Genomic DNA, 16776 nt, shown 5'->3' with positions numbered 1-16776 from the left:
CCCCAGCCCTCTTCTCACCCACACCGTTCACCACCTCCTGTTCTATCTCCAGAACCAAGCATGGAGATGGGGGTGCCAGAAGCGCCCTCCCACAGGAGCTTCAGCGCTCTCGACACCCACTCCCAGGTGGCAGCTGCTTGGGCCAGGAGACAGCCTGAATTGCGGTGACATCTGAGCCGCCTCCTATCGTCTGGGGTGAGGCTGGGCGCTATCAGCTAACCCACCGCCTGGGCTGAGCAGGCGTCTCCCTCCAGAGCCTGGTTCATGCGAGACACCTCCTGACCCGGAAGGTTTTGCAACTTCTCCCCCAGGAACCTCTCTCAAAATGGAGATACAGCAATTCCTTCCCCAACTACCACTGAGCCCAGCTTCTCCCTCGAAGGCTGTCCACCTCCCTAACACCTCTGCCTCTCCAAAGTGGGGAAGAGGCAGGCCTTAAGGACTGTCACGCAGACCCTGCCTGGAAGCCGTATCGAGCTGGAAAAGGAAGCAGAGACTGGCCGTGCTACCGTGCAGCAGCTCTCCTCCACGGCACGGGCAGCGCTTCGGTGCCCACGCTGCAGAGCCTGGCTCCACCCTCACCATCCCCACCAAATCCTCCCACGGGAACCTAAGGATCCCAGGCAGCCCAAAGATGGTGGCCACGTTCTGCGGGATGATTTCAGCCACTTTACTTGCATGAGCTGAGCTATGTCACGGCCCCCAAGCATCATCCGAAGGGAGGAAAAATCCAACCTGAAAGCACGCAAGGCGAGGGGCGTGGGCCAGGTACCCCAACCTTATCGCGCAGCGGGGCCAAGTGCAGCTCAAGTCAGTCAGTTTTGGGAAAGCGTATCAAGGGCAGTGCAGCACTTGAGCCACACATTTGGCCATGAGCACCTGAATGAGTTTTGTGTGGTTTTTTTTTTTTTTTACACACTGGAGTATTTCCTGGGATGGGAACTCTAAGTCCCACGAGCCAGCTCTAAAGCACTTAAAGAAAAGAACAGCACCTGGACGCTGAGCTCGGCAGGCAAGAAGGAACTCTAACAGCAGCACACCCCAACTGCCCTCCCCCGAGGGGCAGCATGTTAACTGGGGCACCCCAAACCAGCCCGTCTGTTGGGAGTCGACCCCACTCCCTCCCAGGATCTCAGGACGGGACCTGCCCCCAGTTTCGAGTGGTCCTCTGGTCTAGGACGCTGTGGAGCATCACACACTGGAGGAGCCAGAAGGCACAGGGCTGGGAGAGACCCTCGGACATAAGAAGGGGGTCTCTCTGTTCCTCTTTTTCTGAAACCTGTGCTTATGCTGAAGGAACCATCAGCAACCTCAAAGCAAACGCCTCAAAACTCAGCACAGTCAGGGTCGACTCCCACCTGGGGAAGGTCTGGCCTGCCCAGGACAGCCAGGGAGCAACAGGACCTGTGAACGGAGACAGAGTCAGAACCTGGGGTCTTGCCATCCAGAGGCTCCAGGCAAGGCTAAGGTATACGGGACACAGGCCGCAAGCGTGAAACTCCCCACAGACAACGCCCGCCAGGGAAAGCTGTTCAATTTGCACACGTGGGGCCCCCTAAACTTGCCCCCAGAACCTGCCGCAGCTGCGGCCCAGGCCCGCCACTCCTGCACTCACCTCCTTTATGAAAGTTTCCATGACAGACCCCACCTGCCCTGATTCACCCCTTTCCTCTCCAGGACGCGGCCAGAGTGCTGTGGGCGTGGCGTGGCGTGGCGTGGCGGTGTGCGCGCAGTGTCCTGCTGAGGCTCATGTGGCTTTGCTCTCTCCCCAGCCACACGGCGAGCTCCTCGAGAGCACGGGCCGGGTCTCCGGTTTCTCTCGTCCCCCAACAGTGCGGTGCGGAGCTCTGCAGCAGGGCCTGGCGCGGGCTGTCTGGCCCGGCGGTCATGTTTCTACCTGAGCACTGGACTCCAGGGCCCATAAAGCCCCAACTCATATTACACAAGATGCTGGTTGGCCAGAAAACGCAGACCTGCTTTGGTCAGTGGCCCCTCACTCTGCTGCCCAGGTGATGGCTGAAGACTTTCAAAAGACCCTCCAAGTCTTTACAGTGTATTGGAAACAGACACCACCCGCCCCCCGAAAGCCTTTTCTATCTGCAGGAACGACTTAGAGCAAGTTCAGCGCAGCACAAATGCATAATTAGCCACCTACCATGGAAACTTACAGCTGGATCCCAAACGTGGGGTAGGACTCAACATAATCGGACACATATTCCATCTGCCATACGCTTTCTTCCCACTCTGAATCAATTTTATAAAGGAGAAGTTTTATTTTTGTATCTGAGGGGATAAGGATAAAAACACACGCTTCTCTCCCCTCCTAGGCAGCTACTTAAAAGATTTACAAGTTCACATGGGTGTGCTGCCAGAAGAATGGAAACCTCGCCATCTTCTCTCAGCAGAGGCCGCTCGGCCGGCCACGCCATCACAGGCCACCTTCACACTCATTCGCCCCTTTCCATTCCATCGACGGGGAGGATTCTCGCTGCACCCAGGGTAGGGCACAGAACCCCAGCCCAGGTCACAATGGACACCTCACGACCTGTGAACTTAGCTTCTCGTGGGCACTGTGTGTACAGAGGAAGGAGTGTCTACTGACAGCCCCGAGCTCTGTCACTGCTCCTCCCTCCCTGCGTAGAAGCCACACAACTAGTCTGACGAGGTGCGCCTTCAAAGTGGGGAGCCACGGGCCAAAGGGAGCCTGCCCTGTTCCTGAACTGGCTTCCAGGGGGCTACGGAGAGCGGGCCACCTCAGAGTGAGTCAGCTGGCACGTCTCTCTCTCTGGTCTAGAACCACCCTTGCTACAGCTCCACCTGAGCAAAGGAAACAGTGGCAAGCCCACAGAAGAGGGGTGTACAGAGAAGGGAGGACCTAGGAGAAGAGGCAGCTTACAAATCAGGCTTCCTGGCTTCCTCCTTCAAAGAGGGACGCACAGAATTTTACCAAAGATGCTTTGTCAGCCAAGCGGCCTCGGGATGGGACAAGAGGGGGCTGGACTTCATGCACGGGGTCAAAGTTAAGCTCCCTAAGAGAGAGACTACAGAGCCATACAAGCACATGGTGCCATAAAACTCCAGACCCAGAGTTACCAACGCTTTAATCAAACACAGCTGCCTGCCGCAGCAGCCATCACAGAGATAACTGGCACTTTTGTTTGGTTTCACGTTCTGCAGTCCCCAGGTTCCCACCTTAGAAGTCAGTTCTGGTTTGGCCTGTCCAGGAGGCCTGAGAGGAAGGGCTGCACTGAGAGAGTTCTGGAAGCACGAGGCTCCTGGCCTACTGGAGTCTAAGGACTGAATTGGCAGACTCCAGGCCTCATTGCCATCGCCACAGCAGAGCTCTCAGAGACCTGGCTGTGCCCATCTTTCCCACAGCCCCTGCTCTGACCAGGCCGGCCTTCTTCCTGACCCCCAGGGCCTCCCCGCCTTCGCTCCCTCTGCCTGGAACAGCCTTCTCCTAGCGTTCTCTCGGCTCCCTCTCTGCTCCCTCAGGGAACAGCTAAAACCTCTGGTCTTCTGAGATCTCCCTCATGATCTAAAGTACCTGTACCAGCCTCCCCCGCTCACCGACCTCTCCCCAGACCATGCCCGCACACTAGACTGTAGTGTGCTGTAGAAACAGGAGCACAGGCTTGACAGCCAGACCTTCGAAGTCCAGATCCTGGCCCTGTCACTTGGGCAAATGGCTTAACCTTCCACGGTTCCATTTCTGCACCTATCCTGCAAAGGGAACACCACCTACCTCCCAGGATTACCCGCGCCAGTCCACGCAAAGCACTTAGAAAGCTGTATAGCACAGAGGAATATGCTATTATTATTATTATTTAATTCACAGCGCATAACCCTAGCTGCAATTGCCTTGTTTTATTTACATGCTTGTTTTCTGTCTCCCCCACCAGCCTGTGAGTAGACCAAGAACATACAGAAACGAGATGGAAGATGGTCTGCATTTGGTCATCTGTAGTTCCTTGGTGGCCGCCAGGCAATCCCAAAGCGGGGAGCAAGCGCCCCAAAGACCCTCAGCTGCCCACACTCTGACATAACCGAACCCACAAAGCCTGAACTGCTGCTCAGAAGGCTCATGTTGAAACTATGCTTGGAATGTTCGATAGGAACACGCATTTATTTTTAGGCAAGAAAGTTGCCTCCTAGGCTAACCCTGTGCCCTGGAGCAGGCCGTATTTGGCAAGGACGGCTTTGTGGCTGTTTATTAAAGAGGCCCAGAACTTTCTCAAGTCCAAAGTAGCTGCGAAGAGAACTCAAGGCACTGTGAATCTTCTATTTTTATGGTCAAAGCTCGTTCCCCATGACTCTCCGGGTGTCTCTGTGCAGTGGTTAGGAGCCGAGGGCCACTCCCTAACCTTCTGCAGCTTTGGGCCATGATCCATTAGCCAATCACCCCTAAAATGGTTCACAGCTCTCAGTGGATTGATTCTCTCTTCTGCGGGTTGTGTCTGAGTCAGCGAGTTAATGAAAGTTACAAAAGGACAGGGAAAATTAGCTTCCCCAAATGGTCAAGGGCCTCCCCCAACTGGTCTAGGCGTTTCCTCTCACCCCATCAGCAGACGCAGTGCTGGGTGACAAGGACCTGACATCTCCGAAAAAGACATCTTGATACAGACCTTTCTGTTTTACAGAAAGTCAAATCCTACCAGACTTGGCAGCGTAGCTCAAATGATCAAAAAAAACCACAACTGCCTCACAATCCTGGTGATGTTTACCATCTGGATACCTTCCAGGACTGGTTAGCAGACAGCCTGTAAGAAGGGTTGATTCATCAGACTGCCCTTGAACTAGCCTGGCGAGCCGGCTGCTTCCAGACATTTTGAATCTTGAAACTGAGTTTATTTCATAGGCCAGAACTGGAAGATCATACAAGCCTATAAAATTTAAAAAAAAAAAAAAAAACACCCTGACTCTTCCAAACGCAATCCATGCCAGCAACAACCAAAGAAGCACTTTGTGAAAGCATTTCATATTTTCATCAGACTCGGACTTGAATGTAAAGGTACTCATTTCCTTCAGGGAAAGACCGGGGAGTGATAGGGAGAAAAAGGTTCACTTACTGCCAGAGTTGGGGTGGGAAGGATGTAGACTAAAAAAGAAAAAAGGTTACCATGGAATGAACCGTGCACTTGGGATTTGCTGGAAACTTCAGAGTTCTTTTTAATTTGTCAGTGTTTGTGAAAGCAGGCAAAAGTTGCAGGCACATTTTGCCCTGCTATTAAGAAGTCACATAGCTGAGATTCCAACTCTAAATGACCAGAGAAAAAGCACACGTCCCAGCCACAAAGCCAACAGTGGCTTTCACGGTGCACTCTCCTTTTTCTTCTTCCTCTCTCATGCGCAAATACACACGCCTCGTCGGTAAAATGGACTGGCCCGACGCCTGCGCCTGGGAACAGAGGCCCCTCGTCCCCCTACCCAGCATGGCCACCATGCACATGGACACTTTCCTGTTGGCAGCATCGTATTTCTGCCCAGAAGGCCAATTTTCCACCATAGCACTGCCGTTGGTATGGAGGCACTCCCCAAGACAGTGAGTAAGCGACTGGGTCTCCATGGTGGTATCAACCAAATACCTTTGACTCACGCCCAGATTTAGGTTGACCACGGAGCACTAATGTGATGACAATTACATACGTGCACACCGAGGCCTTTCACACTGACTGAGATCAGCTTGACGTCTGCTAAAGGAAGGTCCATCGTTTCAACGACGCACACTGAAGAGCCACAAACCCTCCTCCGGGTGACCCTCCCTGCGTGGCTGGCTGTTGAATCACTTTCAAGCTTCCTCCCGTGATGTTTCTCCTAACCTCAAACCGGCCTTCTCCGCCAGCAAAATGAAGCGTGCATTAAAAGAAAAGAGATGCATCCATTTTACTTCCTGCCGTGCCCCCATCCTGGATGGCTGCTAATTAAGACATTCTTGAAGCTAGAATCAGAGTCATGACTGCTCAGGAGGTAGGATATGGAAACTCTTTCTCTCAGGCTTGGCGGAGATTAGCAAACCCAACGTGTTGCCGTCACCCGTGGAGACTGAGAAGGGAGGAACACCGCCTGCCTTCCGCACGGCCTCCCATCACCTCGACTGTGGCTTCCACCCACTGCGCGCAGCCGTCAGGGAGCGGGGAAGATGAAAAGCAAAACCCACTAGAAAGCCAGTGACAGACATCACTCAGCCCCACACCTTTCGGGGGGGGAAACTTTAAAAAGCATAAAACAAACCACAATGTCTTCTTTATTCCGGCCCGAAGCTGAAGACACAAATGCTATTGTACTTGCTGGCGTTCTAACGTCCCATTCAATCATTTCAACACTGTCAACGATATTTCCCAAGATGACTTCACTGTGTTGTGCGGAGTAGTAACCGCCACTTCCAACGACTTCTGCCCCCTATGGATGGTTCCACTGGAAGACAAAGAATCTGCTCTGCTCTGACATTTGGAAGAAAAACATTTAAACAAGCCTCTCTTAACTCGGCAGGAGGGCACTGCTTTCCTTTCAGAATTTAGGATTCAGATATCCAGATGGGGTAGCAGTGTGGTTTACTAATGGGAGCAGCCAAACTCTAAGTGTACGTGTGTAAGAAAGTTGGGGTCTTAAAAAGAAAGAGCTGTGTGAGGAGCAAGCAATAAACCCACAATTCTCATATTTACCACGTGGCCCTGGTTTCTTAAAAATCCTAACACTTGAAAGCAAAGAGAAATCCTGGCTCAGGCAATCATGAGCGACACGTTCGAGTCTAGTCTGGTGGGACGCTGAGCACGCAGGACGGGCCGTGTGTTCCCGGGTAAGCCACTCGGCCCTGCCACGCACGGAATGCTTCCCGCGTCAAAGGAGATAAAGTTCTTCCGTGTGTGGCATGCTCACGTGGGAGACCGTAAGGTTATCCCCATCCTCCATTAAACCTTGAATCACAGCGAGAAGGCTGTTCCCTTTGATTCTCTTCTAGACCTTCCGATTACTTCAAAGAGAAAGTCTGCTTGGCACGTGGGTCTTCAGCACCTCCCCAATCTCTCTTTTCAACAAAGGGAGCAGGCCTCAGGCTGCGCCTTCAGCAGGGATAGTACCTGGCGAGCAGCTCATTGTTTTGTTTCCAGTGTGTTTACTTTTGCAGTTTCCTTCTATTTATGGCTAAGGAAGCGGGGTTTTCCATTTACCACACTTGTATAAATTTTTCTTTTTAAAACTTCAGTTAAAAAAGGCAAATTGACCTAAAGAAAATTATTAAGTATACAGAAGTAAGTGTGGGTATGGAAAAATCACAGAAGACTGGAGTTTAGGAAGGATGGAGATGGGTGCAGGGGGCTGCTCTGGCTGAGAACCATCGCCCCTTCTGGAAACACAGGATGGCCTCTCACTTTTGGGGGTTTGGGGCTCACCCCAGGATGGCAGGAGCCAGCACAGAAAAAGGTGGCAGATAGCAAATCCCACGTAGGCTCAATCCACTCACCTTTGGCTAACACTTCAATAAACTACATGTAAGGAAAGGGCCACCGGCCTCTTGCAGAGGAAGTGTCGCTCAGACTAAAAAGGAGGCGACCAAGTTCCACCAAGTAGCTTTGAAAGGCTTCCCGTGGACATTCCAAGTTAATGCATCTGTTGTTTATGAGGGGAAGGGGAGGCGGAGGACGTGAAAGAACAACACAACCAAAAAAGGCACAACACACAGAGACCAACGCCTCAGGGATTTTTATAATCCCAGGGAGCCGGCTACTTGGCCACACTTCCCAAGCTCTGCTCTAAGGACACTCTCGCCAGTTAAACGTATGCAAAGATTTCACTTTCTGGAAGAGGCGGGATCTTTCTCCTCCCAGCCAGTCAGTCAATTGTGTTCCCCCAATAAGATCGCTCTTTAAACAAAGGCTGGAATTTAAAATAATTCTGTTTCTCTAGATTCACTGAAGCTTACACTCCTTGATACCTGGGATACTCGACTAAAATGTAACTCATAACCCTTCTTGTAGAAAAGTAAGTGTTACATATACCACTTTCAGATACTTTATAACAAATTCTGGCGCCTAGACTGCCAACACTGTAAAACTAAGTTTCCTTATATTGGCGCTTTGATGTTGTAAAAGTAAGTTTCCTTATATTGGTGTTTTGATGTTTCAAAAACTAAGTTTCCTTATAACGTGCTTTGATGTTTCAAAGTTTAAACTCATCCTAAAGGAGACCAACCTTGAGCTCTCAAACTACCCACGATATAAAGACTTCTTTCAAACTTCCGTGGAGGACAGGATTGTATCTGCTCAAGCAGAAACTTCCGCCTACCTTTTAGTAGGTCAGTGTTTCAGTTACCACTGCCATTGAAGCACCAATTTGCGATCACTTGCCTCTGATTTCCATGAAAAAAGAAAAGGCGGGGAAGGGGGACTTAAACCGGGTCACCTGAGTGCTTCTGTTATTCTGTAAAATAAATACATAATAAAGGCCGCGGAAGGAAACTGAGGGAAGGGAGCCGAATGTGACTGCTGAGAGCACAGACAGCACTAAGTGAAGGAAACAAGAACAAAGCTGGGGGAAGCCCTGATCTGGAACAGACTAAATGCCAGGGAAGAGATAAACATGTTGATGTTTTAGCTATTCAGAAAACTTGACCGAGCAAGTGATGCTAGAGCAAACAAGTATTTGCTAATTATTCTTGCCCTTCCCTTCCTCCCTTCCCCCGCAAACAAAAGCAGCAAGGGAATCACTTTTTTAAAGACCAGCCCTAAGATCTGGTGAAAGGCTTGTATAATTCCCAGCACACTGTAAGTGAAAACAGCAAAAGCCTAAAGCGTTCCCCTCAATAGCCTCATTTCTTTTCGGCTCCATCTTTTTGCTGTCCTCTGCTAGAGCGCCCTGCTGGATCACTTGTACTACTCGCTCAGTTAACTCTGAAAAGGGCACTGTCCGGCCAAAGTGTGCCAGGACTGAACCGTATGTTTAAATGGCAGAACTCCCCACCCCAGAGGCTTAAGATTGGCATCCAGACTTGCCCCTCCTCCCCTGACGTCTGATTAACAGGACATTTTGAGAGCGCGAGCCTACATTGTAACTGACCTCCCTGCCTGCAACAAGGGGGTTTAACAGCACCAGCCGCACCTGGGTGTTAAAACACTGCCCTCATTTCCTGGGCTGTTTTCCTCCGACACTTTCCCCAAACTTTCCCCACAAGGCAGCCCACTCGAGGCCAGGCAATCGGCTGCCATAAGTGAAACCATTTAGTGCCAGTTCCAACTGGAGAGTGAATCAGCTCCCTGCTGCCAAAGTGGCCTCCTTGTTGGTCTTGGAAGCCGGAACCAGGGAGGGTGATTCAAAAGGCAGAGGGCAACCCTGAGCCCACGTCCTAGACCGCCCAGGATTAGATGAAGCAGCAGGTGCCATTCCAAGGCACCAATCGGATTTCAGCTCTCAACTGAATGAGTGTGCATGGCGCCAAGGGTCGCTGCACTGCCAAGTCACCCTCCCATACCCACCTCTTCTGCGGTCATCAGAAAAGCCATGTGCTCACACACATTTGGGGGGCGAGGGATAGAGTTCTAGCAGCTGAGTAGCTTCCCCTACCCCTCTCCCAAGAGGGCAGACGCAGGGTACCTGCCCCCTCACATATCCATAGTCTTATTTCTAGATGACAATTGAGTTTGGGTGTTTTTTTGTTTGTTTTTGGGGGGAGGGGGTTGGTAAGTACATTATTCAGTTTTGAAAACTGCTAAGGACCTGTTAGTCTTAGCCAGATCCTAAGAGGCAAGCAATTAGAGTAATGGAACAAAATAACAGGTGGCTTCTTTGGGGCCTCTATTATCAGCCTAAAAAAAAATCTACTTAGAGAAAAACACAACATCATCAGAACTTTCAAATAATTAACTCCCAGCCAACAGAGCCCGAGCCAAAGGTCGGGGTCCAAACACTGAGGCCCCGCAAGCAGGGATGTTTCAATAAACACGCACGCTTAGCAAAGAAGCACTTCCTCTTGCTGTGATGAGAAATTCGGGAGCAGCTGTCAAGAGACCTCACCCCCCCCCCCCCCACCCCAAGGAGAGCATCGGGGGCGAGGCCCTCTCAGAAATTGGGAGAGGGAACTGTGGCTGCAAACTATAACTGCTCGAGAACTTGCTCAAAAAACCAGACTGGTCCTGCCCCTGCCCCCATCCCTCAGGAGAACACTTAGGGCCTTCCCAGGTCAGAACTGTCACATAACCTACTCATCAGTTAACGCCCCGGCTACAGGGGTCCCTAGAAGTCAGAGCAAAAGGGCTTCAGGTAGAAGTAAAAACCACCAGAAGCCACACACACCCCGTCTCGGGCCAACCCTTGCTAATTCCTAGAATTCAATTCCACATGCTTTAAGAGCCTACAGCTGTCCTGGACACAGATGTTTAGAGTATGTGAGTATGCACAGGACACCACAGGACTGACACTCTCCCTGTGCCCGGTGGCTCAGCCTTGCAGAGGCAAAAAGGGCAGTCCATCGTTCACTCAAGAGACACTGCAAGTCAGAAAAACTTTAGGGGGAGGGGGGGTCCTCTTGGAAGGGAGAGAATAGCACAAATTTGTGTATATATTCCTTTCCATGACTCCTCCCCCCATTTCATAAAGGATCTCTACCCCAGAATAGCAAAGTGCACAGCAGTGAAGTAATATTTTTCCCCAAAGAGCAGCCATGAGTAAATACTGCTGCAGCAGGTATAAAGCAGGACACAGCTGATCTGGCCCTCACTGACCATCTAAAGCAGCTGGTGTTAGAGGATGCTGTGAACCAGCCTTCCCTCCACCTTGCCTGGTCCTTGAGGAAGGAGGAGGGAGAAGACACACGGCAGCGAGGCCGTGGGGTTCCGCTGAGGCCTGGTTCCCGCCCAGAACCTGAGTGGTGCCCCGGCCTCACCCTCTGTGCAAGGGAGGCCATAGAGACGAAGGAGCACACACCCTAACTCCCACAAGGGAGTGGAACTGAGCCAGCAAAAGGAGTCACTGGGAGAGTGTAGACGACAGGAAAGGAGGGAGAAGGAAGACGTCCCACCGCCAGCACCTGAGCAAAAAGGGTCAGGGGCTCGTGTCCCCAAGCACCTGGAGCTGGAGAAGGCAGATCTTGGATCCCAGATGTTCTCCAAAACAACCATAGCCCCCTGCCCTCCTCCCAACTTTCCAAGTCTCTTGGCAACTCTTAACCTTTTCCAGCCCGGCACTGCCTCAGGCAATAAATTATTGTTGAGCTGCAGACGAGGTCTCCCCTCCCCTCAACAAGCAGTTGTATGTCAGATTATCTCAACCTGCCCACCCTGAGGGGGGTGGGGAAACAGATAAGGACACCACCAGCAGCCTGCCACCCCCCACCACTCATGAGGAAATTCAAGCCAGGTTGGTAATTTACCCAAGGTTATGCCAGGCTCCACCCCAGGCGGGCCTGGCACAGCTGCTCCTTTCACCCTTTCCCCTCCGGGCCGGCGCCCCAGGGCACCAAGCACACCCTCCGGGGGCTTCCAGTCACACTCCACTCCTTTCTCAGCTCAGCGCTCCAGGTCCGTGTTCCCGACAGCTCCACCAAAGCGGCCCCACAAAGTCCCCACACCATAGACAGGCATCTAGGTAGAATCACCCAGGGGACCCCTGCACCCTCCTCGTTTTCCAGATGACAGGACTGCACTGAGAGATCAAGGGTCTTGCCAGAGGCCATGGAGCTGATTAGTAACCGATCTGGGAAGAAAATTCAGATCTCCAGAACACGTTAAATGCCTCTAACTTCAAGTACCTCCCACCCTCTTCACACTCAACACTTTTAAACAACCCCCTCCCAGCACACACACCCACTCAACACACTCCTCTCTCGAGCTCTGCCTGCACACACTCAAACCCTCTTATATGAGCTCCCCCACAACCGCCTTGGATCACCCCCTCCCCCGACACGCACAGCACCCCCGGGCCTCCCACTCCTTCTGATCTCCCTTTCACTCTGTGGTTCCCCCCTAGTGGCTCTCACACCCCAAATCTCCACCTGAAAACAGACCCCGCTTTAGGATCCCTTCACTCCCTCCCCCCAAAAAGACACAGTTCTTCCTGGACACTGTCACCTCTTCCTCCCCAAACTCCCATTCTCCCTTTCACAGCACGCACACACTCTCCAGTCCTGGGAGAAGCCCTCTCCTAGATTCCCTTCTCAGTCTCTTTCTAATGGGACTTTCCTTTTCCTAACTCACCTCCCTCCCATTATCCGCCATTCGGCTCACGTTCTCTCCCACCATGCTCACCTTTTCCAGAACACCTTTTCTCAGGCGCCATCAACCCTTTGCTGAGCAGTTCCACATTCCCTCGATTCTTCAGAAGCCCCCTTTGAAAACCCCTTGTGCCTCTCCATCCCTCATCAATTCCTCTTACTCCAATCTCCCAATCTTCCCCTCTTCCCTCTAGAACAGGGACCCCAAATAAATCTCACCTCTTCAAAAACTTCTTATTCACAGGTCCCTCACTTCTCCCACCAGACCCCTGGTCCCAGACCTCCTCCAAACCCCGACCCATCCCCACGCCCCAGGTCTTTTCACACCCACTTCTTTCCTTAGCCTCTCTCCTTTCCTCTTCCCAGTCCTCCCCCGACCCTCGGCCTCCACAATCCGTTCCTTAGTACCCCTCCTCCACCTCCAGACTTCCAGAATCTCCATCCCCTCTAGAGCTCCCCAACCCGCGACTCCCACAATTCCAATCCTCTTCAGACCTTCCTGCACCCCAGAGAGCCCCCTCCACTCTCGAGCTCCTCTTCAGCTTCCCCCGAACCCGAACTCTATGCTGACCCGCAAATTCCAGGGTCCTCCGTTTCCCTCTCACCCTCTGACCCTTCAAGCCCGCTGCAGCCCCCAATTCCATTTTAGATTCCCCAGCCGTCTCCTCGCTTCCCCGAATTCCGCACCCAGACCCCCCGATGCCTTCATCCGGCTCCCGGATTCCTTTTTGGAGACCTCCATACGCCCCCCTCGGCCGCCAACGCTTTTCTCAGACTCCCCATTCCTTGCTCGAGGTCGACGCTTCCTTTTCAGGGCTCCAAACCCCTCCCCAGCCCCGCCGATCGCTCCTCGGGACCCCCGACTCCCACCGCAGCCCCTCCAGCGCCCTCCCAGGACCACCGAGCCCCTTCCAGGCGCCCGCCTCCCTCGGAGCCCCCCTCCGGCCCGTCCGGCCCGCGGGCCGCGCACCTTGCGCTGCTGCTTCTCCCAGGCCGGGTCCAGCAGCAGGTCCCGGTCCCAGTCGTCCTCCTGGGCCATGTAGTCGCCCATGCTACCCCCGCCGCCGGCGCCATTGCTCCCGCTGCTGGGGCCGTACTGGTACGACTGGTTCGCCGCGTGGTAGTCCACCATTCCGCCGCCTCTCGCTCGCCCACCAGCCCGTCCTCTCCCGCCTCGGCTCCCGCCCCTCTGTCTGAGCTGCCGCTGCCGCTGCCGCCGCCGCCGTCGCCGCCGCCGCCTCGGCTGCTTCAGCCCGCCCTCCGCCCGCGCCTGCGCACTGCCCGCCGCGCCTGCGCACCGCGCTGCCACCGCCGCCGCCCTCCCGCGCGCGCGTGCCTCCCCGCGAGACAGGCCCTGGGAAGCCCTCGGGGCGCTCTGCGCCTGCGCACAGCCCGCTTCCCCCGCCTCCCCTTCGGCTCGTGGACGAGCCGCGCCCCCTCGCCGCGGGAGCGCGCGCATGTCCTCCGCGTGTGGGCGGGGCCAGAGTCATGAATGATTCATGAGACGGGTCTCGCCATCCTCAGGCCTTAACCTGTATCTCCATTCAGCCACACAAATTCAACAAATATTTGTTAAACGCTGTACGGCAGACCGTGTTTTACGCATTGGCACCAAACAAAATCGACAAAAATCCCTGCCCTCGTGGAACTACCTTCTAGGGAAGGTAGACAGACAAAATTTCAAGAAGCCTATAGTATATTCCGCCGAGGTGATAAGCGTTATGGACAAACATCAAGTCTGAGCTGGGGTGTAAATGAAGTTGTCACGGTAGGCTTCTCAGAGAAGGAGGACACGAAATGGACATGGGAGATGGGTAGATTGGAATAGATCCTGGCTGACTGGGAAAGTGGATGGAGGATTTTTTGGACTTGTCTATTTTTGGACTTACCTATTTTCATTCATTCATTCAAATATTAATTGAGCACCTACTGTGTACCGGGCACTGTTCTTGGGCGCTGGCGATATAGTGCTGAGCATGATAAGCATGCGTAGTTCTCAAGTGGCTAGCACTGCAAGGGCGGTGGGGGTTGGCAACAATAAATAATAAACACAGATAAATGACATTGCCACATTAATAGATGTCTCAAATTTAAATATCCAAAGCTGAGCTCCTGACATTCCTCCCAGATCTGCTCAGCCCACGGTCATTGGCATCTCAGTTAATGGTGCTTCCAGCATTCCAGCTGCACAGGCAATGAACCTTGCGGTCATCCGTGACTCCTCTTCACACCCCACATCCAGTTCTTCCGGAAATTCTGTCAGTTCTATCTTCCAAGTACATACAGAATCCACCCACTTCCTCCTGCCCCCGTGGCCCCACCCTGGTCCTGCCCACCCAGCCTTGTCTTCAGTTGGACCACTGCACCAGCCTCCTCTCCATCTCCTTGCTCCTCCCACCACTCCCCACTCTGTTTCCCACAAGAAGCCAGAGGCAGCCTGTGACCACCTGTGTCAGATCAAGTCTCTCCCTTCTCTGCTCAGAACCCTCCCTGGCGCCACAATCAGGGTCCAAGTCAAAGTCAAGGAAAGGCGGAAAGGCTGCAGGCCTCTTCCCTGCCCTGGGGCTTCAGCCAGACCCACAAGGTCTTCCAAGTCCTGGGCGCCCTGGTCCCCATGTCCTCTCCCAGCTCACCACCCACTTCGCCCCTCTGAGCTCGTGCCTCACTGCTGACCTCCTTGCTGTTCCTCTGACACACCAGGCGTGCTCCAGCCTCAGGGCCTTTGTGCGTGGCCTTGTTACCAGTGCCTGGAACACTTTCCCCAGATACTGGATTCCCCCGAGACTGGGCTCACAGCTTCCTCCCCTGTAGGTCTGCGAAAGAAAATATCACCTCCTCAGTGAGACCCTCCGCAACCACCTTATTTAAAGTAGCACCCCACACCTTCCCTGCTTTATTTTTTCCAAGTACTGATCACCAGTTAACGTACATGATTGGTTTATTCACTGTTTATCTGTCTCCTTCCCAGGAAGGTCAGCCCATGGGAGTGGGGATCTTTGGTCACTGCTGTATCCCTCGTCTCTGAAATGGGGTCTGACACCAGAGAGAAGCTTAACAAATCCTAGGGGAACGAATGAACAGACTTACAACCATGGTGAGGAATTGGAATTTTTCTTATATTGAGAGATAATTGACATGTAATGAATTTTATTTATTTTTTTTTGCTGGGAAAGATTTGCCATGAACTAACATCTATTGCCAATCTTCCTCTCTTTAGTGCGTGTAGGTGAGCTGCTGCCACAGCATGGCTACTGACAGACAAGTGGTGTAGGTCCACGCCTGGGGAACCCAACCTGGGCCACTGCAGCAGTGTGCCCCGAAGTTTAACTACTAGGCGACCAGGGCTGGCTCAACGAATTTTATTCTAAATGCAATGGGAAGTTAACAGAGGATTTTAAGCAGGGCTGGCATCTGATTCACAGGGTCCCTCTGGCTACAGCAGGGGAGGGAACAGACTGTAGAAGGTGGCGAGAGCTCAAGGAGGCTGCTACAATGATCTAGATAAGGGTGGACAGAACCAGGGTCTGGAAGAGGAGAGAACGATAGAGGAGGGCAGTGGGAGGACTTGGGAAAATGAAGCTGACCAGACTTACTGTCATGAATTTGATGGGGGGTGGGGATGAGGGAAGGATCAAGACTCAAGACGGCCCCTAGGTTTGGGACCTGAGCAACAGGGGCATGTGAAGAACTTTATTGAATTCAGAGGACTTGAGGGGTGTGGTTGTCAGGGAGGGTAAGAAGGTAAGGGTTTGAGTTAGACTAGGCAGAAACCGGCTGACAGTAGGTAAGGAGGGGATGGGAATTGGAAGACATGGCTCCCCCAGGTAAGGAGCTGCAAGGATCTCCCCCCACCCCTCTCAAAGGCATTGGAAGGAACCCAACAGCAAGCAAAGGAAGGCAACAAGGCCTGGGCAGCAGCCCACTTTCCCAGAGGACACTGGGCCCTGGCCAAAGCCCCAGGAGTGTCGGTTGTTTCCAAGGCTGGGCTGGGCTGGGCAGGCAGCTTCTTCCTGCTGGACTTGGAGAACAAGCCCAGGGTTCTTGTGTGGGCCTGGTCAGCAGGGAGAGGCCACTTGGGCGACGGGCCATCTGCCCCTGCCTGCCTTCTCCCGGTGGACACTGAGAGACCTCCCAGACCAAGGGCTCAGAGATGAAGCAGACGGCCCCAGGCAATGAGGTTTAAATTAAAGGCCCCCTTTAACTGCCAGCCTTGAGGCCACTTCCCGGCAGCCATCCATGGACAGCGCAGTAATAACAGCTGCTATCTAGTGAGGGTCAAAGGGCAGCAGGCAGGGGCTCAGGGGGGTAGGAAGAGACAGGAAGGGGCTCTGGGTGAAGGGGTACAGCCAACGGGCCCTGGCTTTAGGTCCACCACTTCTTGGAATCCTCGAGACTTCAGGACTTGAGTTGTACCCCATTGTTAATACTACTCAGGCACACAAAGGAGGGAGGGCTGTGTCCTCTCGGGGTGGGACGCGAACAGACACTGGGATGTCTAGAAGTGGCTGTGGAAGTGGCTGAAATAGCAGCCAGCAGACAAGCGACAAGTTTACGATCTCTTACAATGTGCCAAGCTG

At 53.2% G+C, this 16776-nt stretch overlaps 1 protein-coding gene across 5 annotated transcripts in view; it reads right to left on the bottom strand.

Moving 5' to 3' along the window:
• ACTN4 (actinin alpha 4) overlaps positions 1–13494 on the bottom strand; it is a 70566-nt gene extending 57072 nt beyond the window's left edge. For 2 of the 5 annotated variants that reach the window (XM_070632718.1, XM_070632720.1), the window contains exon 1: positions 13170–13476. In XM_070632718.1, the coding sequence (XP_070488819.1) occupies positions 13170–13331 (162 nt within the window). In that variant the 5' untranslated portion in view covers positions 13332–13476. Of the gene's footprint in view, positions 1–13169 lie in introns of all 5 variants that reach the window. The other 3 variants (XM_070632717.1, XM_070632719.1, XM_070632721.1) reach the window with 3 other exon arrangements.
• Positions 13495–16776: the final 3282 nt, after the last annotated feature.

This window comes from Equus przewalskii, chromosome 9, assembly GCF_037783145.1.
Source record: "Equus przewalskii isolate Varuska chromosome 9, EquPr2, whole genome shotgun sequence".
In the NCBI taxonomy this organism is placed as follows: domain Eukaryota; kingdom Metazoa; phylum Chordata; class Mammalia; order Perissodactyla; family Equidae; genus Equus; species Equus przewalskii.
This window is presented reverse-complemented; position numbering and strand designations above follow the sequence as displayed.